The sequence below is a fragment of the Lithobates pipiens genome, unplaced genomic scaffold (genome assembly GCF_037356315.1).
Source record: "Lithobates pipiens isolate NorthernLeopardFrog02 unplaced genomic scaffold, aLitPip1_a1.2 Scaffold_22, whole genome shotgun sequence".
Taxonomy (NCBI): Eukaryota; Metazoa; Chordata; class Amphibia; order Anura; family Ranidae; genus Lithobates; species Lithobates pipiens.
The window spans coordinates 156,996,935-157,022,883 of NW_027507784.1; the positions used below are offsets into that span (position 1 = coordinate 156,996,935).

Below are 25,949 nucleotides of genomic sequence, written 5' to 3' on the forward strand. Positions count from 1 at the left end.
GCAGACAGTCGGTCAGGGCTGGTGGAAAGCAGTAGTAGATCAGCAACAGGAACAAACAAATGAATTAGGTGCACTTGGTCAGCAGGTAACGCTATCCCAAGCACAGAGGCACAGACAGATGAGGCTTAAGGGTAACTCCGCTTTCATGCATACACAATTGAGACACAAGTCATATTGTAATTAAATGTTATTAAAAATGACCTTTCCTTTTCAATCTGCAGATCTGTAATTTTCTGTTAAATGCAATGCAATATGGCTATCTGGAGTTGTCCAAAATTCCCCCAGAAACTTGGCTCACTAATTTTGCCAGAAGTCTACACTAAGATACAAGTTGGATTTAGGGAATCTGCTGCAACAAAAAATATAATTTTTGGTGAGATACTTCCAATAGGAAATTGTGTCCCAGGGGGTGCAGACCCTGCAATTTTCCTCATTAGAGCCCTGCAGGTGCAGCAGCTGATTAATAATTATGAAACCACTCCCATTAGATTTACCTACCACATGGACAGAGATAACACACAGGGACTTCTTCAGAATAACAAAAGGTAGGAATCTGCAACAAAGTTTATTAAAATCCTTGCAATGTACATAGATCACCCAGAGGGGAATGTTTTTTTTCTTAATCAGGGACCAATCCCAGAGCTGGGGGCATGTGGTTAGACTTTTTGTCCAGCAGCTAACAAGAAAGTCAGGAAAACTACAGGGTGGCAGCAAGTAAACTATGGGAGAAACTAGGAGAAGTTGGGAAGCTGTATCCCATTGCCCGGCAACCAGTATTCAGGCTGTTGCTGGGTAGATAGACATTGCTTCCTGTTGCCTGGAAAGGGAAGTATAAGGGTGCACAGGTTTCAGGTTTTTAAGCCAGAAGGTTTCGGACAAAAAGAAACAAAGCTTATCTTCTGAATACTGTAGGGGACAATGAATCTAGCCATTGAATATGGGTGCAAGTTTTTGTGAGGACACTGAGAGAAATTTTCTTAGTTCTTGTGTCTCAGCCACACTAAGCCACCAACATTGAAGACAGAAGATGGTAAATGATAAGCTTTAGCAAAGATTTTCTGGGTGGATGTTGCAGATATCAGATTACCATTATCGCCTAGACCTGGATGACATTTTGGATTACTGAACTAGCACCAGGGACACTGAAATTTGGCACACAACAAAAATGACTGTGGGTCTAGTTGGTGATCTGATAGAAAGCACCAAAAAAAAAGCTTCAGAGACTAATTGGTTTTAGTCTGGCCATTGGACTGGGGGTGATAGGCAATATATCCTCAGCAGAGAGTAGAAAGCTTGCAAGAACTTCGGGACAATTTGTGAACCTCTAGCTGAGACAATATCCAATGGTATACTTGCAGCTTGAAAACGTGTTGGGTGACTTGGGTAGAGACACAAAATACAACATTTTGCTTCATTGATCCACAGTAAGACAGGTGGTTGTATAGCCAAAAGGACGACGCAGAATGATGATAAAGATTAGATTATAAGTCTTGGTGGAGGAGAACTTTGGGTCTATTTAAGTCTATTTAAGACCCTGGCTCCTGGGTTTGGCATGTATTCAGTGAGTGGGTAGTGTAGGGAAAGGTCACCCATCTGTCAGTCACAGTATTAGTAGTAGGAAAAGGTTCAAAATGAGTAGGGAAAGCTTAGGGATCTTCCAGTTTCCATGGACACCTTCCCATTTGAGTTTAGACTAGCCAAGCTGTATCCCACTATTCCAGACAGACGCTGTCAGTTCGACTGAAACATGCTCCGTTACACATTGTTGGCATCCATCAGTGTTCCTGGTTGGGCTGCCTTCCATCAGGCTTGTTGTAAACTGTTTTTCTTTGACTTTAATGCAAGTTCTATTATTTATACCTGGATTGTGTGTTATTGTCGTTGCATCATGCTGCACCCACCCATGCTTGGTGACAATCGACAAGATATTTCACTTCTCACAGCAGGTACAGACACAGGGGTAGGGTCCATCACGGAACCCCTTAGGATCAGGACTGGCCCTGGTTCCTGAGTTTGGTGCCTAAATATGCCAGTGATGAAGTGGGAGGTAAGACTAGAGAGCGTTGCGTGCCTGTACCACTTTCCCGCCTGGCTGATTACAGAGCTATCCAATAGCTCCTTGGAGGATGACACCCTACAATCACTTCTAAATATGACTGGCAAAGGAGTATGCATGTGGCTGTGCAGAAATTGCAGACTTGGCCACATCCTGAGGGGTCAGTTTGTGGCAGAACTGAAAGCAGGCCCAGTCAGGAGGGCTTTGCAGGAGCAAATTATAATGCAACTCACCATCTCTTTTAATGGCATTGTGGTAGAGGGGCACAGGTGGATGCAGAGGCAATGGTAGCCGTGACCAAAAAGTATGATCTGTTGCATATGCCAGAAGAGGCCTTCGCCCCTTCACCTCTGTCTGCCATACAGGCTACAGGTGTCCGCACTTCAATGGAATTTGGCCCATCCCCCCTAAATCCACTGCAGAAGAAGACGACCGCATGTGCAAGCAGGGTGTTTTTCACGAGCATGTGAGCAAGAATTGTGGCTGGCCTGAAATTAAAAGCATTGTTAAACTAGTGGTTCCCAGGGCAGAGGGATGACCTCTGGAAACCAGCAACACAAGGTCCCAGCCAACCACAGTCCATGGTTGCCCCAAGCCCAGTAGTGTCCACCATTGTCAATTGACTGGAGGTCCCATGCCTAATCGACACCAGGTAAGAAGTCACAGTCATGAAGTGTGACTTCTAAATCCATTGTTTCAGCACACGAGATTAACTGGGCCCCTCCTGGCTATCCTTTAACATAGACAATATTTTGCCCATTCTGGTGAAAGGCATCATCTGCGTGAATTTTCAGATTGACCCCTAGATCAGTGATTATTATCACCAGTGGACCAGTGGCACCCAGGGAATGGCTGGTTGTACCCACCCTGCCTAAGGTTCACAAGGGGAAGGAACAACTAATCAACCTGGGGACAACACCCAACCATGCCACTTTAGTGGACATGTACAGAATACCCCGTCACTGCATCTTGGAAGTGTAGCCTGGTGTAGAGGCCACATGTGCCCCACTTCAAGCAGCCATGGCCTCATTGGATGAGTCCTCGTTTGATATGTCACAATACAAGCAATTACTGGAACAGCTGGACATTCCTTTCCAGGAATATCCCCTGCCATAACAAAGGATGCACTTAGAGAAGCATTTTCTGGTCTCTGTTGCCAGCCCAAAGGACTATAGATATGCAGATGTCATTGACCGCCCAAATTTATACAGGGGACATTCCATCAATCTGAGAATGGTACCATCACATTCACCCAGCTCTGTACAAGGAGGTCAAGGACATGTTTGCAAAGCTGGATAATCCCTGAGAGCCCAGGCCCTGAGCTGCTCCCATGGTCCTGGTGAGAAGGAAAGATGGAAGCCTAGGCTTCTGTGAAGACCTTGCCATGTTGGACACCTGACCCCACAGGGATGAATACCCGTTGTCTTGGGTAGGGGAATCAATGATGTTGTTGGAGTAGGCCAATAACTTTTCTACCTTTGACTTGGCAAGCAGCCACTGGTAAGTCCCAGTAAGAGATCAGGATCATAAAAAGACTGCCTTTACCACACTCTTGGGACTGTTTTGAGTTTAACTGCATCCCTTTTGGGTTGAGCAATGCTCCCAGCACTTTTCAATGCTTCATGGAAAGGTGCCTAGGAAACTTCAACTTTGAGACTGCACTAGTCTATCTGGACCATATAATCATTTTCTCAAATGATTCTCATCCCCTTTTGAGGATCATGTCCAACACGTGGACTGGGTGCTGGTAAAAAATACCAAAAATGAGAGAGGCAGCAAAGGGCCTGAAGGGCCTAATCCTATTAAGAGATATCTGCACCGTAACCTGCTGAGGCCGTGTTTGTTGAGTGGTGATCGCTCTACCAAGCCAGCTGGGGACAAAGAGCGATTCAGCACTACAGATATCCCACCAGTACAAGAGGTGCCTATAGAATGATACCTCCCCGCTCTCTTGCTATCCTCTGGCTCCTGACACTCCAGAGGTGAAAACACCTAGCACAACAGACATCAACAGTCCAACTACTATGGAGAGTACCACAGACTGTCCAGAACTGTCGGAGGAATTGGTCCTGGGCCCAGGTGAAGAGGGTATTGAGTATGCTGATACTTCCCTCCTGCGGCCCTGCAATCTCTCCCAGAAGCTGATTACATATCACATGACTACACAGAGGACACTGTGACTCATTGCTCTTTGTGGTCTAACCACCAGCAGCTTCCTGCAAAGTACTCTATGTTGTTTAAATTCTGTTTGTTACGCCTTTACACTTTTGATTGCAATTTTCATGTGTTCTTTATTGTGTTTTCATGCTGAGGACAGCATCTGTCAAAGAGAGGGGAGATGTAGGCAGGTGCAATCCACTTCTTCCATTGCAGGTGACACTGAACCTTAGCGGCACTGCAGAGGAAGAGGAAGTCAAGAAGAATATGGGTCCTCTATGGTTTCCTGGGTCACTGGGGGCATCGATCTGGTTGGATGCTGGCTACCCATGTGACTCTGGCAGCCATGTTAGGTGTGGAAAAGTCTATTTAAGACCCAGGCTTCTAGGTTTGGTGCACATTCAGAGTGTATGTAGTGGGTAGGGACAGGTCACCCATCTATTAGGGATAGTATTAGTGGAAGGGTTCCATACCAGTGGGGAAAACTTAGAGACCTGCCACTCTCCTTGGACACCTTCCCATTTGGGCTCAGACCGGCCACATTTGGCTCCTCTAGACAGACGCTGTCAGTTCAACTGAAACCCACTCTGCTACACATTGGCATCCATGATTGTTCCCAGTTGGGCTACCTTCTGCCGGGCTTATTGTAAATTGTTTTTCTTTGACTTCAATAAAAGATCCCTTATTTGCGCCTGGACTGAGTATGCTTTATTGCCTGTGCACCACATTGCTCCCACCCACAAATGGCTCCCACTGCCTTCACTGTGAGAGTGGAAAGTAAGAAGAGAGAGCCGCCGCAGACAGGCACATTACTGGATCAAATGAGGACTGTGAGGTAAGTATGGGGGGGGGGGGGGTGAGGGAGCAATACTTTTATCTAAACATTTTTTACCTTGGACCTCCAAAGGTCTAATGGTGATCTCCAGATTCAGGGATAGCTTACACCCGTCTTTGTAGAGTGGGTTACAAGGCATGGTGGGTGTGATGCAAGCTGGAGTGATGGGCACCAGACACTTTTTGAACACTGACCATTGGAACATTGTTTTATATATGATGTGCCTGAATTTCTACTATAAAGAGTGAGTGTACTACCTTTTAAATAAACAAATGTGGATTATATTACTGCACTTAGGATGGCGCTGTTTGTGTTTCTGCTTGTGTATTCTCCAAAGGTGCCTTCTACCCTTCAACATGCTGCCTCCGTTCTTGTGCAACAACATCCCCTTATTCAAGTGACTACAGACTCAATATCTCATAACAGCTTTTGATCTTTGGACTTCTTCAAAACAGCATCTGAATTTTAAACATTGTCCCCTGTATCCCAGCTATATCCCCCCCCCTTTTTATTCCCTATATAACCACCGCGCCCCCCACCCCCCTTCCCCCCTGCTGTATTTGATCCTTCTTTTAAATATAGCCTATACCCACTAGCGCAACAAAAAATTTGTCTTTTAACTAACGGTATTTTACTTAACTATTGGTAACACAGAATAGTTCTCCTCGCACTCTACAGTCTCTCATTGTAAGTCTTCACTCACGGAGCTCCCAGTCTCTCAATAGACTCTCAGAAGTGAAAGAGCTCAGAGGATCCAGTGGCGATTGGGTCTATGACTCAGTATCTTCCTCAAGTGTCATCCCCCGCTTCCCTGCTGGGTCCCTGGCTTGGCACTCACAAATACTCTTCAAGCATCACATTTGCTGTCCCGTTGGGCCTCTGGCTAGGCACTTGCTGAAATTTCTGACTTCTTCACCATCCCAGGCTGGTGAGAAAACTGCTCTGGTACTGGCTCCAGCTTACTCACAGTGGTCTCCGGTAACCAGGTGGATGGTCCCCTAGTGGCACCAGCTTCCCCTCTACCTCTGACCACAACTGATTCCCTGTCTGGCTGAACCTTTACACTCGGCTATAGGCTAAAGGCTATACAGGGAGATCCATGTTCACAGCTGTCCCTCCCGCCGCACCGATCATTCCCAGCTGTTCTGTGTGCCCCTCCCCCCTCCCCCCTCCTTGTCCTTCTCCGCCACCCCCCGTTCTCCTCCTGCCACTGTGCTCTCCTCTGCCGTTCCTGTCCTCATCTGTGTTTACTCTGCTCAGTTTATGAATGAACAGGAGCCTCTGTCTCCTGTTCATTCATCTTTAGTTCTAAGAAAGGGACTGGGGAATCTGTGACCTCTGTCATTTTCTCTGTTTCAAAGGGGAGATATCAGGGGTCTAAACCCCTGACATCTCACTAAAGCCCCCCAAAAATAAAAAATAAATGATTGTAAAAAAAAATCAAAAAAATTCAAAAGTGTAAAAAAATAAAATAAAAAACTACTGACACCACTCTCCCCTGCCCTACCAACACTGTCCACTGCCCCAACCTGCTCCCCCCCCCCCCCCCCCCAAAAAAAAACATTGTGAAGAAAAATTTAATTGTAAAAAAAAATTATTAAAAATAAAGAAAATTACTGACACTGTCCAATGCCACATACCACCCACCCCCTGTCCCAGAAGCACTGTGAAAAATATTGAAAAGGTGATTAAAAAAAAAATATATATATATATATATATATATATATATATATATATATATATATATATATATTATTTTTAGTTTTTTTAGAACTCATTTACATGTGGGTTGTTGAGGTGGATTGCTTTCAGAGGCATTTGACAGACAGCTTGAACGTGATATGTCACCTTCTGAAACTCTTTTTTATCCAGTGAGAGCCTGTGGCTTTGTGGCTCAGGTCAGTTGTGGTGCAGCCCAATTCACTCAGGTGCCACCATAACACTCCCTCAGCATTGCTTCTCCATCTCCCACTTGACTCCGCTGCTGGTATGGCCCATGTCTATTTAAGGGCTTTTTTGTTCCCTGCCAGGCCTACTCCAGGGGATTGGCCAAGGGCCCCCAAATGTGCAGAACAACCCTTCCTCAGCTCCACCCACTACTATCTAGAAGGTTCTTCAACTTTCCAAATCCAGGGGCAGGCACCAGAGGGCTGTCTGTATGAGTTGTCCAGCCTAACCTCTAATAACCCTGACCCAATTACACAGTCACAGGCTAAGCGTGAGTCAGAGTATAGGTTGCCTACTCTCACTCTAGAAACACACTCACTAGAGGGCGCTACACAAGGTTAGATAATTACCTCTATGCTGAAAGTGAAGTAACCAGTTCCCTGGGAAATGGTATCATCCTTCTGTCAAGGAATTGAAGGTTGAATAAATATGCTTTACTCAATGCACGTTTGATAAGAGCAGGTTTGAAGAAAGTCCATTAAAGCAATCTATAGCAATTCTCACAAAGGGGGAACTCTGGGTATCCTATTATAGGACCTATGTAAATGGGTAACAAATATGTTTTGAGAAGGAAATTCCATATGTGGAGAAATGGGGGGGGGGGGATACAGAGTGGAAATGAATTATACTTAGGCCAGTAGTTGGGGCAACCAGGGTAGGGAGATTAGGGGAATGAACGGGAGTTGGATTGCTAATTTTGCCCATATTTATGTTAGGCATTAAAAATCGAGTCTAATATTCTCATCATAAGTAATGATGCAGTATAATAAAATTCTATATGGCGCAAAGCCATTCTGTTATGTGTTCCACTAATTAATATAATAGAGCCCAGTCTTGCAGGGAAGTTATCCCAATTACAACATGTTAACTTAATGAAAGCTGCAGATTTAAAAGATTCAAATGAATAATACATTCATATGTTAAAGTCAAAATATGTAGTATATTTAACCACTGTTGCCAGGTTCTTGAGATGACATCCTACCTGCTCCTATTACATGCCTTAAGCCTCATACACACGGTCGGACTTTGTACAAACTTTTCCGTGGACTTTTGTACAAAGGGCGTGGTCCACAAGTTTGTATTGCATACACACGGTCGGACTTTTTGACAACAAACACGAACGTAATGACGTCACAACGTACTGACAGCGCTTCAAAAGAGGACGTTCAATGACTCCAGCGCCACCTTTGGTGAACTTCTGTATTGTAGTCTGATCTTTTGCATTGGTTCTGAGCATGCGTGTTTGTACCTTGTACAAAAGTCCGATGCTTTTGCGTACACACGGTCGGACTTTGCTCCATCGGACTTTTGTTGCCAGAAAGTTTGTCCGTTCGCACAGCCAACAAAAGTCCGATGAAAACAGAAAAAGTTTGTCCGATGGAGCGTACACACAGTCGGATGTTGCTCCAAAACAGCTAATTTGCATGTTTGTTGTCAAAAAGTCCGACCGTGTGTACGGGCCTTTACAATTTCACTTGTCATGCAGTGTTTTTTTTACTAAATAATACCAGCTTACATACAATGGGGTTGGTTTATTAAAGGCAATAAGACTGTGCACTTTGTAAAGTGCAGTTGCACTCTGCAAGTGCAGTTTCTCCAGAGCTTAGTAAATGAGCAGAAGCTCTGCTGACTTCCATCATCAAATCATGTGCAAACAAAATGCTGTTTCCTTTATTTTCCTTGCATTGGTGTATTCTTTGCAAAGTGAAGCTTTACCTAATTTACTTATCTCTGGAGCAACTTCACTTGCAAAGTGCACAGTCTATTTTACTTTAGTAAATCAACCCCAATGACTGAAATCATTACACATCAGTCTAATAATATTAAATGTAATGAATTTCTAATTTATAAATTAGTGTGATCTTAAACTGAACATCACTATAAATAAATTAGCAGTCTTTGTTTTTCAAATAAACTTATGAAACATAACAAATGATTCCCAGAGCACTAATGGTTAACTAATAAAAACACCCAGCAGAGCTTTAGAAAGCCACCACTCCAAGCCTCCACTATTGCCTAGCTGTCAGGTGCTGGTCTTGAAGCCCGTTATTGAATGTAGTTTATTCTACCAAATGAACTAGTCACTGGCCGCAGAATGACTAGAGACCACTCCTCTCTGACATATTTCACCTAATCGGGTTTAATCATATTGATAACACAGCAGAGTTGCTTACACAATTTGTCTCATTAAAACATCAGACTGAGACATCCATAAGTTGCTCAGTTACTAATTGTGTTTATTCAATTTATTTTTACTTGTACATGTAGTGAAAGCTTTTTCATGTAAAAGAAGGATCTGAAGGATTTCCAATAAATCACAAAGCATCAGTAAAAACAGTTAATATGTTTTTCTAATTTTAGTTTAGTTTCATTAGACTTTTTTGTTTTTGTAAATTTTTGTTTATTAACAGTTTTTTCAACACATACAGTAAAAATCACATGTACCAAAAAAAAAGTATATTTTATGGGTTTACATTTTGTTTGGTGAAAATAGTGAGACTATAGCGTGGTTTCATCTTTAGTAGCTACCTTCTTTTTTTTTTTTTATTTTTTTTTTTTTTTAAGGCAAGCTAGACTACTGGTTTTTGAATGCTCCCAGGACCTAAGGTGCAATGCTTTTTTTCACAGAACCAGGATGCTCCCCAACATCCCTTGAAAAGAAAGAGTTTATGTATCTTGTCAGATGGCTTTAGGGTGGCTAGGCTCAAGACAGGTGCTTTGTTTAGGAACAAACAGGGTTAGTGACTGGCCAGAGGCTTAACCAGCAGTGGTCTGAGATGGTAGCAGACAATAGCAAAATTCATTATCCAGGCAAATGTCAGAGCAGGCAGCAATCAGTAGTGTATCATCCAGGCAAAGATCAGGCAAAGATCAGGGAGGTGGCAGTCAGTAGTGTATTCCTGTAACTATGCAAAGATTGAGACAGGAGGCAGTCGAAGGGTAATCCATTATCCAAGCAAGGGTCTGGACAGGCAGTAGCATAATCTGTTATCCAAACAGGGATGTAAGATAAACGGCAGCAATCCAGAGCAAGGTAGTACAGGAGCCAGATAGCTAAAGGTTATCACAAGCCCAGAGCCCTGGACTTCTGAAGTTCAAGTAGAGAGTCACAGTGCAGCCAGCCAATTAGGGCAAAGGGGGAGGAATAAGCAATGATGAGGGCTGGCTAGCAATGAGGATGCTGCCCACTGCTGAGTCGGAGTAGAGGGGTCACTGCCGGCAGTATAGGTCCTGTTGCCTGGCAACTGACACTGAAACAATGGATGATGAAAAGGGTGTATCTGGGCTGTGGGGCTGCATTTAGAGTGGGATAGGCAGAGTAGGAATGTGAGACACACTCCTTACATCCTGGACCTATCAGTGGCAGCAAAAAATAAACTACTGTATGTTCCATGTTTAGCAATAAATAAACAAAATCACCTGTTCTGCTCCGAGTTATTGCCTGTATATATTCAGGCTTTCAGGTGCTGCCTTCTTCATCAGCTTGTCTTTACCTCTTACATCAGGAGTGCCCAACCTGTGGCTTGGGGACCACATGTGGCCTGCAAGGCCCTCTGATGTGGCCCATGATCTCCTGCTCTGTGATGGTGGGTTTGCAAGCCTAGATTGCGGGTTACCGACCTGCCATCCCAGAGCATCGCTGTTGTGAATGAAGCCAGTGGTAGAGGAAGCAATAGCTGTGGAGCAGAGCCGCGTAAGCTTATGCTTCCTGTATAGCGCCGGCTCCTGTCACAGGCCGAGTGATACCAAATGTACTCCGCCTGGGGTAGCAACAGCCAGCAATACCTGAATGGAAGACTGTTATTAAAGGTAAGTTTATTACTAAAATTACAGTGTATATATGGGCATATCTCTTCTGCAATCAAGCTGCTTTCAAACTGATCTGCATGTGCATTTGGCCGATTGGGAGGAGCCAGGTGACGTCGCTTCCAGTTGCGGCTGAGACTGGAAGTACTATATTATGTTATATTATTATTAATTAATAACTCATATATTATTAGTACTAAACCATGGAGATTACTTTGTATTTCATGTGAGCGGTATATGGATAGAAGTGAGGATCTGTCTAAAGTTGTTATTGGCATATGTGGAAATCGTGCCCAGTCTGATTGAAGGTCCCAAGAATATGCATTTACTATTTGCATTCTGGAGACATCCATTACAGCCAAACTCAACTAGACCTGTAGGGTACTTCATGATGCATTTTGCACCACTAGGTTCAGGACATGTGCCAGGCAGGGTATATATGAGGTTTTTTTTCCCAGGTGGAGGTTAGTGCCTTCCCTGGCTAAAAAATAGCATGGAATCAGCCATTTCTTGACCTGGGCCTGGAGAGCTTCAGGCAGCTCTGACCCCCAGGTATATGAGCTGCAACATAGCACAGCATTGTTTAGCCTGAGTCAATACATATGCTCTGGGGTATTTGGTGGAGATTGCTGGTTCTGAGAAGTTGGAGAATAAAACCAGTTAAAAGAAGGGTGTGCAGGTGACTGCACTGTCACCACCAGACAAGACATGTGGTGGCACCACTGATGTGCCTCATCTAGAATCCTTCCCAGCTGCCAGAAGATTAACCCAGTGTGCTCTGAAGGATATGTAGCATCCCTGCTCATGTTTACTGGACCAAGTAACTGTGGTCATACGTACCCTGCCACTGACAGTGTGGTCTTTAAAACTTTTTCCAGAAATAAAAAAAAAATATTTTAAAATTGTTAGTTGGGTTTTTTTTTGTCATTTACCTAAAGCCTATCAAAAAACTACATATCTATTTACGACTACCCTCTCCAGGGTGGCAGCATTGCTGTAATATCACTGTAGTACAAGCAGCATTGTTGCCCTGTTAAGTAAAGTAAATAATGATCCTAATGACAGGATTGACAGAAATAAACATATTTTACAGAGAGAGCTCAGAAAAATGGACTTAAAGTGTAACTAAACCCAGATCCTGTATTCATTATATCTGGTCTCCCACAGTACACAGAACATGGAAATGCAATAGTTTTAGTAAATATAAATTGATAAATACCTTTTTTCATCAGCAGTATATAGCAGTTACAGCAATCTTGTGACTTCTATCAGTGTGTGCTGATAGCTTGTAGGAGGAGTTTTCATTTCTCCCACAACTATCCTATCAGACTTGAAGACCTTTGATTGACCATGTGCTGATCACATGCACCCTCCCAAGAAAAAGACTCTCTACTCTAGCAATACACACCAAACTGAGCAGCCTGACTCCATAGACTGTAAATATTAGGTTATTTTTTGGAGTCTGTGGAAGAGGGACATAGATGACATCCTTCTGTATGTGGTGGGTTGTGAGGCATAGCGGGTGCAAGGTGGACAAAGTTATTGGGCGCCAGACATTTCTTGGATGTAAAAGAGGTTTTATTTCTCTTAACCACTTACTCACTGGGCACTTAAACCCCCTTCCTAACCAGACCAATTTTCAGCTTTCAGTGCTCTCCTATTTTGAATGACAATTACTCAGTCATGCAACACTGTGCCTATATGACATTTTTGTCCTTTTTTTCCACATAAATAGAGCTTTCTTTTGGTGGTATTTAATCACCGCTGGGTTTTTTATTTTTTGCGCTATAAAAGAAAAAAAGACCGAAAATTCAGAAAAAACATTTTTCTTTGTTTATGTTATAAAATTTTGCAATTGTAATTGTAATTTTTCTTCATATATTTTGGGCAAAATTTATACTGCTACATATCTTTGATAAAAAATAACCCAAATCGGTATATGTTATTTGGTCTTTGTGAAAGTTATAGAGTCCACAAGCTATTGTGCCAGTCTCTGAATATTAATCACACCTGAAGTGCTGACGGCTTTTCTCATTTCTTGAGACCCTAATAAGCCAGGAAAGTACAAATAACCCCCCAATGACCCATAAGTGTCAAATCTAATTTTACTACCTATTACACTTTTGTGAGGCACTGTAGTGGCATGGATGTGGCATAGATGATAACTGATGTGGCATGGATAAGCATGAATAGGGATGGATGAGCCGTGGGTGGCTGAGTACGGATAGTTACGGCTGAGTATGGATGAATATGGCTGAGTACGGATGGGTATGGCTGAGTACGGCTGAGTATGGCTGGGTATAGATGGGATGGCTGGGTATGGCTGGGATGGCTGGGTACGGCTGAGTATGGCTGGGTACGGCTGAGTATTGCTGAGTATGGCTTGGTATGGCTGAGTATGGCTGGGTATCACTAATTATGGATGGGGTGGATGTGATTGCTGAGCATGGATGGATGAATGAGTATTGCTGAGGATGGATGGATGGATGGCTGAGTATGGATGGATGGATGAATATGCTAAGGATAGATGAGTATGGGTGAGGATGGATGGATGGGTATGCTGAGCATGGATTGCTAAGTATGGATGGCTGAGCATTGATGGATGGATGCGTATGCTAAGTATGGATGGGTGAGTATGGATGGGTGGATGAGTATGCTGCGTATGGATGGATGGATGGCTGAGTATGGATGGATGGATGAATATGCTGAGTATAGATGAGTATGGATGGGTGAGCATGGATGGATGGATGGGTGAGCATGGATGGATGGCTGAGTAGGGATGGATGGATGAATATGCTGAATATAGGTGAGTATGGATGGGTGAGCATGGATGGGTGAGCATGGATGGATGGATGAGCATGCTGAGTATGGATGAGGATGGATGGATGGGTATGCTGAGCATGGATGGATGGATGAGTATGCTGAATATGGATGGGTATGCTGAGCGTGGATGGCTGGGTGAGGATGGATGGATGGCTGGATGAGGCTGCAATGAGCACATAGCACTGTGAGCATTACCCATCCAGCCCACAGCGCTGCTGCCACCGATCTCTCCCCTCTCCCCTCGCACTGTACCAATAGGTACGGGGAGGGGAGAGAGGAATCGAACATAACGCCGGTTTGTTTAATAGTGATCGTTCCATCATTTGATGGCTTGATCACGTTGTAAACGGCCGATATCAGTGGCCATTTACCGTGATCCATGATGTGTCAGGTCCTCTGGACCCGGCGGTCACGGATGCTCCTGGGTGCGCGCCAGAGGGGGCGTGTGAGAGAAGGATTCTGGGAGGACGTTAATGTGCACGCTCCCAGAGTTATCTGAACGTGCTGCAGCCATTATTCGGCTATAGCATGGTCGGCAAACAGTTAACAGTCCTTTTTGTATTTTTGAGGTAAAGAGGGTTACGGCCAGGACCCCTTAAGTAGTTGTAGATTCAATTGGCAGACTCCTAGACTTCAATAGGAGGACAGCTGTGCAGGGAAAGGCCCCAGCAAGGTGCCACGTCTGCACACGTAGGAATGCTGTCTCCTATGGCAACAGTCTTTAACAGTTTCAAACTCAAACGTAACAGTTCCTTAGACTTCACTACAACTGCCTCTTGTAGTTCTTCAACGCCCTGAGCTCCCGGTCTCTCACTAGACCATCTGATTCACTGACTCTGAATCCCTTGAGCTGCACCAATCTTCATGGTGGTATCTCCCTCAAGCGTTACCCACGCTTCCCTGCTGGGTCCCTAGCTTGGCAGATACTTCTCAAGCTTCACCCCTGCTGACCGGCTTGATCCCTGGCTTGACTCACAAGGCTGCTCTGCAAGCATCACCTCCGCTGGTTGGGTCCCTGACTTGATCATCGCCTGAAGTTTCCCGATTCTCCACCGTGCCCGTTTGGTGAGAATGCTGCTCTGGTACTTGCTTCAGTTACTCACTGTGGTCCCTGGTAATAAGGTGGTTGGTTCCTTTGTGGCCACAGCTCCCCTTTTACCTCGACCACTGACAGGTTTTCTGGCCGGTAAAACCATCACTTCTGGTTGGACTGCAAGCCACAATCCCAACCCTGCGCTGCTCTCTTACTTCTGGATAGGCCCTCACACAGCCTAGGAGTGCTGAAGATGAGAATGACAAGGATAGTGTATTACGAAGGTTGCAGTGGGGTGCCAGGTGTGATGAGGATGAGAATGACAGGGGATAGGTTGTTAGCAAGGTATCAGTGGGGTGCCAGGTGTGATGAAGATGAAGATGAGGATGACAGGATGAGGATGAAAGGGGGTTGGGGTGTTATCAAGGTTGCAGCGGGGTGCCAGATGTGGTGAAGATGAGGATGACAGGGGGTGGGATGTTTGCAAGGTTGCAATAGGGTGCTAGGTGTGATGAAGATGAGGGTGAGGTTGATGGGGTGGGGTGTTAGCAAGGTATCAGTGGGGTGCCAGGTGTGATGAAGATGAGGATGAAGATGTCAAAGGGTCTGGTGTTAGCAAGGTATCATGTTATCCACCACCACACATTTGTGGGGACAAGACAATTGTCCTCTCAACATTGGAATAAGCTGCTTTGTCAATGCAGGTGTTTGGAAGCTGGCAGTGGGTTATAAGGGATATGAGGATGACAGGGGGTAGGGTGTTAGCAAGTGAGGTGCCAGGTGTGATGAGGATGATAGGAGGTAGGGTGTTAGCGAGGTGGCATCGGGGGGGGGGGGGGGTGATGAAGAGGAGGATGACAGGGAGTAATGTATTAGGAAGGTTGCAGTGGGGTGCCAGGTGTGATTAAGATGAGGATGACAGGGGGTGGGCTGTTAACAAAGGTATTAGTGGGGTGCCAGGTGTGATAAACATGTAGATGAAAGTGGGTGGGGTGTTAGCAAGGTTGCAGTGGGGTGCCAGATGTGAAGATGAGGATGAGGATGACATGGGGTGGCGTGTTTGCAAGGTTACAATGGGGTGCCAGGTGTGATGAGGATGAGGATGACAGGGGGTGGGGTGTTAGCAAGGTATCAGTGGGGTGCCAGGTGGGATGAAGATAAGAAAACAGGGGGTGGGGTGTTAGCAAGATTGCAGTTGGTTGCCAAGTGTGATGACTGATGAACATGAGGATGAGGATGACAGGGAGTAGTGTGTTTGCAAGCTGGCAGCAGTGTGGGATGAGGATGAGAGGGGAGAGAGAGAGAGAGAGAAAAAAAGTAAAGGCACAGAAAGTTAGAAAGAAGGATTACAAATATGAAAAATAAATAAAACATAGCACATTTTTTGGCACGATCTGTATTTATGAATTTAGAAATTGTGAAACAAATGAAGAAAGTTAAAAAAACAAATGAACAAATTAAAAGTTTAGAATTATCTATTACCTCAATATGCATGTCTGCAGGCGGTAACTGATGCTGTTGAGAGGTCAAAAAAGAACACTGCAAAAAACATGTACAGGGGTGCTATCTTGTTTATGGGAATCACTGCCTCTTGAAATCCACTACAGCCTGTGTGTTCATGCTTTTATGGGAGGCGGAACATTCATCAATCAAGATGTGACATCCCACCCACTGTGTTCTTTTTTAGTTACTGTGCGTGGAGGAGGAAGGAGGGACATGGCCATTTAGGATCTGTATACAATCCCAAATGTGTGATGTCCATTTTATGTGACCTGAACAGCTCAACTGAAATAGGAAATGTTCTCTCCAGCAAACTTAGCATGTGCAGCAGGACTACCCTCACTGTGTCTTATCTGGACTTGTCCAGAGTGACCCTGCAGGAGGGGGAGCATCTGTGCATACAGGATCAAACAGCCTTTTTACACAATGCAGATGATTAATCACATAAGTTCTACAGTGAGTATAACAAGCATGCTATTCTGCATATACAGACGGATTTTACTGTTGTGGGTTTAGTAACACTTTAATGGTCTTGACATCATGTCAAATACATTATGTATTTAACTTTTTTGTCCCTTTGTTCTATGAAGGAGGAGTGTTATGTGGTATTGGTAAACAAAATTCAGAGAAGCACCCAGAAAGGTTTTCTGTATATAAATTCTGTTCACTTTGGAGCGATTTTGTCTTATTTTCTGTTACATTTCCATGTCAGGAAGTGAGGGTAAATCTCCCCAGCATGGCATAGTCAGCAATAAACTGATATGGGTTTTAACCTTTCCATACTCTTTCAAAAACGAAAAAAAAAAAGTTTTGGCTTTAAATGCGTTTTAATTATTTAAGCTTATTTAAATGATGGAATATTGAACATTTGGAACATGTTAATTACCCTAATTAATATAACCAAGGGACACTTAAGGGAATATAAAAATTATTCAGACCCACAAGTTTCTCTAACATCCTGGCTCTTGCAATCCCATATTTCACTTCACTTTTAGCAAATTTGAGAGGATTAAACTTCTGACTATCACATAGAACAGTTTCAGTTCAAAATATGCACAATTTGCTTCATCATGGGCAAAGTCTACAGCAATGGTGTTATTGCTTTTGAAAATGATGCATGAAAAAAATCTGGAACACCTTGAGTAAAGGAACTTTGCTAACATTGGATGTAGCTTAAAATGGATAAGGTAAATTAAGTTTGAGCCTACTCACTGGGGGTGATTTACTAAAGTACAATAGACTTTTCTTTGCAAGGAAATTATCCCCACATCTTAGTGAATGAGGTAAAGCTCTGCTCATTTCCATCATCCAAATATGTGCAGGCAAATACAGTATGGTGTTTCTTATTTTCTCTGCACGCGATTGGGTATTCTTTGCAAAGTGAAACTTCAGCACATTCACTAAGCTCTGGGGAAGATTCCCTTGGAGAGTGCGACTTTACTTACAAAGTGAAGAGTGTATTTGTCTTAAATTAACCCCACTGTATACATTGCACACATATTTTGAAGTACTTGTATATGCAAAATATGCCTTATGACTGTGCCGCAGTGTTTCAAAGACACAAATAAACCTTGGCACAAAGGATTATTTAAAAAAACATACTTATCTACAAACAGCTAACACTATGGGGTTGATTTAGTAAATAGGCTGTTCACTTTGCAAGGGAATTTATCCTTAGCTTAGTGAAGCTTTTTTAAACTTTTCTTCCACATGATTGGGTGTTAGGTTCAGGGAATTTGTTCCACATTCTTTATGTAGCACTGTCCTTATAGGGCTTGCTGAATGTTGACTTTATAGATCTCTCCCTGGTTACCTGCAGCTGGTTGCCAATGGTTTCCACTTAGAAGCAGAGGGTTCCTACTTAGGTGCAGAGGGTTTTCCACTTAGTTGCTGACAGCTCCTGCTACATTGCTGAGGATCCTCGTTTGGTTGCTGAGAAGTTCCCACTATGTTGCTATGAGTTCCCGATTGGTTGCTGAGGATTACCCACTATGTTGCTATGAGTTCCTGCTTGGTTGCTGAGGATTATCCACTATGTTGCTATGAGTTCCCGCTTGGTTGCTGAGGATTACCCACTATGTTGCTAGGGGTTCCCGCTTGGTTGCTGAGAGCTCCTGATTGTTTGTTAGGAGCTCCCATCTGTTCCAGCCTTACTCCCGCATGCTCGCTACTCAAAGACCAGTCCAGGGTAATTAGGTTGTTGCATTTTATTTGGAACTTTGATGGGAGAAGGGATGAGTGCAATACTCCAAATTGAACAATTCACAATAGATGAGGACAAGTCTCACTTGGCCACACCGGATTATTAGTATTTTTATGTATTTCAGGATCCTCATTAAGTATATGTAATTTTCTGTATTTCAGGATCCTCATTAAGCCCTCCGGGAGTATGACTCCCAAGGGTGAATATCCAGTAGGCTTCACGTTTGCATAACTTCTGGTGCCTCCTCCCTTTGTCAAGGTCACCTCCAATGGACTCTATCCTGAAAACCCTCATGCCCGATGGGTCTCCCTGATGGGCTTCCTGGAAGTGCCGAGGGCCAGGGTATTTTACTCTTGTATTAATAATATCACATTTATGTTCACCTATCCTTACTATCATAAGAAGAGATGTCCGGCCCACATGAAGATGAACACACGGACAAATAATGGCATACACAACATATTCCATTCCACAGTTAATGAATTGTTTTAACTGATGGATCCTTCCATCTTTGCCTTTTACAGTCTTGTCCTGTGCCACATAAACAGGCATGTGCCACAGTTTTTGACACTACACTTATATCTCCCCGTTTGGTCAAAGATTGTTGACCAAATGCTTGTAGATTTGCTGGAAGATTTTTTTACCATATGCGGAGCTACCAGGCTCCTCAAATCGCGAGGGTTTCTAAACACGATATTGGGTGTATCGTGAATACTACTGCTTAACACAGGATCATGTTTTAGGATGCTCCAGTTTTTCTTTATTGTACTTTGTATCTCGAAGGCCTTATTCTTGTATTGAGTGAAGAACTGAACTTGATGGGTGTCAGAATTAGAAGTAGAAAATCATTGTTGGACACACTCTAATGGGTTGTCATATAAAGCTAAATACTTATTAAAAGCCGCCTTTATGATAGTGGCGTCATACCCCTTTTCCTGGAACTTCTTTCTGAGAAGCTCACTTTATTCAAGGCAAGCCTCCTTCCTGGCACATGTATGCCTTAGATGGCAAAACTGTCCATATGGGACATTTTTGATCCATCTAGGGTGATGTTTACTTCTAGCATGCAGGAAGGAGTTTTCCCCACTTGGTTTATAGTGGGCCTTGGAAAGAATATCCCCATCAGAATTACTCCTAAGTTCCAAATCCAAAAAGACCAAACAATCTTTATTGATGACATGAGTAAATTCAATACCAAAGGGGTTATCCTTACAATATTCCATAAAGTTGTTGAGATCTTGTTCTTTCCCATCCAAAATAATAGGAATGTCATCAATATACCTAGCAAAGAGGACCAGGTTTGCCCCAAATGGGTTATTGTTCCACGTGAATGACTTCTCTCAATAACACATTAAAAGATTTGCATAACTAGGGGTTAACCTGGCCCCCATACCCCTACCATTGATCTGTAGGTAGTGTTCCCCAAGGAAAGATAAATAATTGTGTGTAAGGGAATACTCAACACAATCCAACAAAAATTTAGCCTGCAAGGAGTTAAAGCGGGATTCCACCCTAAAGTGGAACCTCCGCTGATCGGATCCCTCCCCCCTCCGGTGTCACAATTGACACCTTTCAGGGGGGAGGGGGGTGGAGATACCTGTCAAAGACAGGTATTTTCACCCACTTCCGGGCATAGACTCCCGTGGGAGTCTACGCCATTTCCTGCCCTGCCGCGCTGTCTGCTGGGACACACACGGGTCCCAGTGACAGCGCAGAGATTTCCTATTGCGCAGCGCGGCTCGCGCATGTGCAGTAGGGAACCGGGAAGTGAAGCCGATTCGCTTCACTTCCTGATTCCCTCACCTAGAATGGTGGTGACAGCAGCCGAGAGCCGAGCGATCGATCGGCCTCGGCTGCCGGCATCGCTGGAACCCGGGACAGGTGAGTGTCCATTTATTAAAAGTCAGCAGCTGTAGTATTTATAGCTGCTGGCTTTTAATATTTTTTTTTTTGGTGGAATCCCTCTTTAAGTTTACCATCTTCAAACAGATAATAGTTGATGACTCTTAACCCCTTCAGCCCCGGAAGGATTTACCCCCTTCCTGACCAGAGCGTTTTTTGCGATTCGACACTGCGGCGCTTTAACTGACAATTGCGCGATCATTCGATGTGGCTCCCAAACAAAATTGGCGTCCTTTTTTTCCCTCAAATAGAAATTTCTCGTGGGGGTATTTGATCATCTCTGCAGTTTTTAATTTTTGCGCTATAAACAAAAAATAGCGCCAATTTTGAAAAAAAAACATTATTTTTAACTTTTTGCTCTAATAAATATCCCCCAAAAATTTATAAAAAAAATGTTTCCCTCAGTTTAGGCCCATACGTATTCTTCTACATATTTTTGGTAAAAAAAATCACAATAAGCGTGTATTGATTGATTTGCGCAAAAGTTATAGCGTCTACAAAATAGGGCAGGGATATGCAATTAGCGGACCTCCAGCTGTTGCAGAACTACAAATCCCATGAGGCATATCAAGACTCTGACAGCCACAAGCATGACACCCAAAGGCAGAGGCACGATGAGACTTGTAGTTTTGCAACAGCTGGAGGTCTGCTAATTGCAGATCCCTGAAATAGGGGATAGTTTTATGGTATTTTTATTAATAATTTTTTTTTTACTAGTAATGGTGGTGATCAGCGATTTTTATCATGACTGTGGCATTTTGGCAGACACATCGGACAATTTTGACACATTTTTGGGACCATTGGCATTAATACAGCGATTGATGCTATAAAATTGCATTGATTACTGTAAAAATGTCACTGGCAGTGAAGGGGTTAACCACTAGGTGGCAGTGTAGGGGTTAAGTGTTCCTAGGGTCGTGTTTCTAACTGTATGGGGGCGTGGCTGTGTGTGACACCACACTGATTGCTGCTCGATCGGTGTGCTGTCACTAGGAAGAATGGGGAGATGTTGTTTACATCGGCATCTCCTCGTTCTTGAGTTCCGTTACACGATCGCGGGTATCCCTGCGGTGATCGAGTCCACGGGACCCGCGACCGTGGTCACAGAGCGCACGGTGGGCAATTCAAAGTAACATACGGGTACGCTACTTTGCCCAGCCGTGCCATTCTGCTGACGTATATTTACAGGAGCCGGTCAGGAACTGGTTAAACCATGTGTGTGGTCAAGAGATGTATAAAGAGAGGTCACATCCAAAGAGAGCAATCTATAGCTAGGCTGCCATTCATAATGAGATAAAATTTCAAGCATATGGCTAGAGTCTCCTACAAATGATGGGAGGCCAATCACCATCTCCTGCAGGAAATGGTTGATGTAGCATCCCAAATTGCTGGAGTGACTGTCGATCCCAGCGATAACTGGTCTTTGTGAGGATCTACCTAATTTTTGTGCACTTTAGGGATGTGATAAAAGTGCAGGGTAACTGCATGTTTATTATAAAGGAAATAGTACTTGTTTTTTGTGAGAACTGCATCCACTAGAGCTTGATACAAAAGTATTTTTAGTTCTTTTGTATACTCTACCGTGGGATCTCTTCTTAATTTCATGTATGTATCCATGTCTCCCAGCAATCTTTTTGCTTCAGCTATATAATCCTCTTTGTTTTGGATAACTAGGCTCCCACCCTTATCTGCCTTCCTTATAATGAAGTCCTGATTTTGCTTCAGACTGTCAATAGACATACCTAGAGGGTCAAGATTTTTATTGTTATTGGTGTTATTGCCAAAATGAAACTTGGTTTTAAATGACTCAAAGACCATATCGTAAAAGGTGGAAATAAATCTACCTTTAGCCCAATAGGGAAAAAATTAAGATTTAGGTCTAAAGGAGGTATGTACTAGTATGCACTCTCATTAAGGGACCCACTATTTGATTGTGTCAATACCAGTTCACCTTGCTGGGCCTCTACATAGAGTTCTTTGAGGATATTAAGGATAGAGTGGTCCTCCACACTAGTTTCTGGAGACATAGGCATTGTTGTCTCAGTTCCATCAGTGACCCTAGTCTCATTTCCAGCTTCCTTAAGTATATAGTACCGTTGAATATTGAGCTGCGGTATATATTTCTTGAAGTCTATAAATAACTCAAACAGATTGGGTGTACTAGGTGGAGCATAATTAAGACCCTTTCTGAGGAGGTCCAATTCAGTGTCCGTAAAACACAGAATTTGACAGGTTATATATTTTAATAGTTGAATGGGCACCTTTTACAGTCTGCCTCTTTTTACATCCCTTTCCTCCTCTTTTTCCTCAGCTTGTCCCTCCTCTTTTCCTTGTTTTCTTTGTTGATGGAGTCTACAATAGAGGGTTTGCATTCTCGTTTTCCATTTCGGAACCCTCTATTTTTGCAACATCCATCTCTAAAAAAGTCAGGTGTAACATCGGCTATACTACCATTATTAAGATCTGACTCTAGATTCTCAAGGATTGTGAAGGGATTATGGGTCTGTACTCCACTAGACAGCTCAAAGCCTATTTTTATATCAGTGGCTGTAGATGTACTAGAAGTCCCGGCCATAGGGAAAGATAAATCTCATGTAGGGCCATCGAAGGATGTTCCTTGAACCCCCCATAAAGATGATGAACTGTTGTCCCCCTCATCTCTAGTACTAGGACCCTTAGGTTGTTGATATTTCTCTGTTCTTCATTTGAAATCGATTGTTACGACTACCACCTTTATTATTATTATTACTTGATGACAAAGATTGAGAAATTTTTGTCAAACTATTGTCTTTTGTGAAATGTTTTTGGTGAGAATTGTGATTGTTTTCATGATGGCCTCTGCTTGTGATGGTGTTGCTCTCCTATTGTGCCCGTTTTTATATTACCCTTTATATTTGGAGTTGTTCTTGAATCTACCACTCTTGATTGGCTATAGCCATTCTTTTGGGGGCCAGTCTGGAACTGGGGTGGACAGGGTTCTTAAATCAAGTTCTACCTGACCATCTTCCTGGTAAGCAGAAAGACCAAAAACGATACTCTCTTCTAGCACCTACCCAGGAGGGTGCTACATTTAAACTAAGGGAAAATTGCCTTGCAAAGTAAACAGCCTATTTGGCTTTAGTAAATTGACCCTTTTGTCTAATTTTACCTTAAAGTATAACTAAAGGCAAAACTTTTTTTTCAGTTTTGGATAGAGGAGAGATGGATTAGACCCCCTGCCAGTTTTTATTCCTGCCTGTGCCCCCCTTTAGGGAGATTCACCCTATTTGTCGTGTTTACCATTATCATTGGAAGTGAATATAAAACAAATGCCCATATTTTGAGTTGTCCCCACAAAAGTAATAAATGGGCAATCGTCCAATGGGGACACTAGTTCTGGTGATCTGGGGGTCCCCAAGGGATTGCCCAAATTTGCAAGGATTTCCTCTTACTTCTTGTTTGGCTATGGGACAGAAAATTAAGGTAAATCTCCCCAATGGAGCAAAGATGGTTTTCCTTTAGGCCCCGTTCACACCAGTGCGACTTGTCATGCAATTTGACAGGTCAGCCAAGTGCCACCTGAAGTCGCACTGACATGCAGCTTTAAAATTGAGCATTTTTAAATGAATTCGCACGATTTCAAATTCGCATTTGGTGTCAATGGGGGCTAAATGGACAGCTGTCACTTGGTAAATCGCAGTGGTTTAATATGGGGCAGCTGTCCATTCTGGCTGTAGTGAGCTGGTGGTAATTCAGCGCATCACACAGCTTACTTTTTTGTTTTTTCGTTCAATTGAACTCTATTTAAGTTGCGTAATAGTGACACTTCCTATATGTCACTGTACAGCGGTGTGGTGCGCTGCTCCGCACTGCTGTATAGTGACATGTAATCCTGCCCAATGTCCTGTGCAGACATGCTGAAATTATTTTTCAGGTCACTGCAGCAGCTCAGCTGTAGGCTGCATTGTAGTGTGAATATGACACATAGAAAACATTTGTTTTCTGTGTGTCTTAGTGGTGACAGGCATTTTTTCAGTGTGTAAAAACGTTGGTCACTGCACTATGTGACTAATGGGCTGTTCACAGCCTCAGGACATGGGACACATTCCCCAAAATTATGTGTGATGCCCCAAGTGCCCTGTGTTAGCAAAGAGTTGTTCCTCCAGTTTTGTCTTCCTGAACTTAGCTAATGTTTTTTTTAGCTGTTAAAATGAACTATAGGCAAAACTTTTTTTCAATTTCGGATAGAGCAGGGGAGGGTTATCACCCCTGTCAGATTATTTTTTTTGCCATCTGTGTCCCATTAGAGAGATTTATGTCCCATAGCTAAACAGGAAGTGAGAGGAAATCCCAGAAAATTAAGGGATTTCCCCCAGGTTACCACAACTAGTGTCCCCATTGGAAGATAGCCCTTCTATTACTTTTCTGGGGACAACACAAAATTTGCAATTTTCTTCTGGGTTTAAACTATTGCGAATTGGATGCAGTGTTCTTGTTCAAGGACTGTATGTGCAGAAGTGTTCCTTATATGTCCGGTTGATGACTGTTTTATTTCATAGGTTTCCAACATTGGGGTAAGGTTAGGACTAAAATAAGCCATTATCAAGATTTTTATAAACACGCCATAGCTGTTTTCTCTGTAGGACTCTTTCTGTGACTCTTTTCTCTATAAACCAGGGGTCCCAAACTGGCAGCCTTACAGCTTTTGCGAAACTACAAGTCCCATCATACCTCTGCCTGTGGGAGTCATGCTTGTAACTGTCAGCCTTGCAATGCCTCATGGGACTTGTAGTTACGCAACAGCTGGAGGGCTGCCAGTTTGAGACACCTGCTATAAACAGCAGAAGAACAAGTGCATGCTGGAGCATAGAACTCATCTCCCATTACAGCAAATGATCATTCCTATAAGGAACTAGACAATGCTAGTTAAATTAAACAAGGACAATGACATACCCTACTGTGAGTGCCAGAATGTCTGGTGCCACTGCAGAGTGTGGATTAAACTGATTTGGGCCTTAACAAAGCTTTAAGGGGAGAATCCCAAACATTTTCTCAGTTAGGCAGGTGTGGGTTAATATTTGAGCCGTAAATTACAGTCTTCTTCAATAATTACACAGAGCCTGCAATCACTCTATTAACATCCAGCCAGCATCCAGCAGTTTGCAGTCTGTTTGCTAACTTATGTCTCCGTGCAGCTTCAAGAAGATGTATCTTCTTCTGTGGAACGTTGGTTTTCTGGGAATTCTGAGCCTGCAAGTGCTGGGCGAGAAGATAAACTATGATAGGTATGAATTTCATTCTTCTATTTTGATGACAGATGGATGCATTTATTGAGTTGTGCAATGAATATACACCATTAATTGTGTCTGGCTGCGATAGCTTGTTCTGTAAAATAAATTCACAAACAAAATGTATTCATGTTATGTCTTTAAGTGTGTTTATACAATATTAAAAACGCTTTTCTAAAGACAAAAGCAGCATGTATCGCCTGCCTTAAATACATACAACCTGTCCCATAGATCTGTCACTACGCTGTTACTGCTTTGGTGTCCTTGGCAGTGTGTGCCCTACAGAAATATCTTTTCAGTTACTATTGTAGTGACTTGTGCTTGAGACCTGTTGAAAAGCAAACTATATTTTTCTAATTTAAATTAATTGCACTATATATGTCACACCGCTCTACCCAAACTGTATGGTAGCCCATTTA

General features: G+C 43.2%; 1 protein-coding gene across 2 annotated transcripts in view; it reads left to right on the forward strand.

Annotated features, from left to right (window-relative positions):
* CPO (carboxypeptidase O) overlaps nucleotides 1–25,949 on the forward strand; it is a 200,785-nt gene that overhangs the window by 35,575 nt on the left and 139,261 nt on the right. For both annotated transcript variants that reach the window (XM_077448499.1, XM_077448498.1), the window contains exon 2: nucleotides 25,438–25,527. In XM_077448499.1, the coding sequence (XP_077304625.1) occupies nucleotides 25,448–25,527 (80 nt within the window). In that variant the 5' untranslated portion in view covers nucleotides 25,438–25,447. The remainder of the gene's footprint in view (nucleotides 1–25,437; nucleotides 25,528–25,949) is intronic.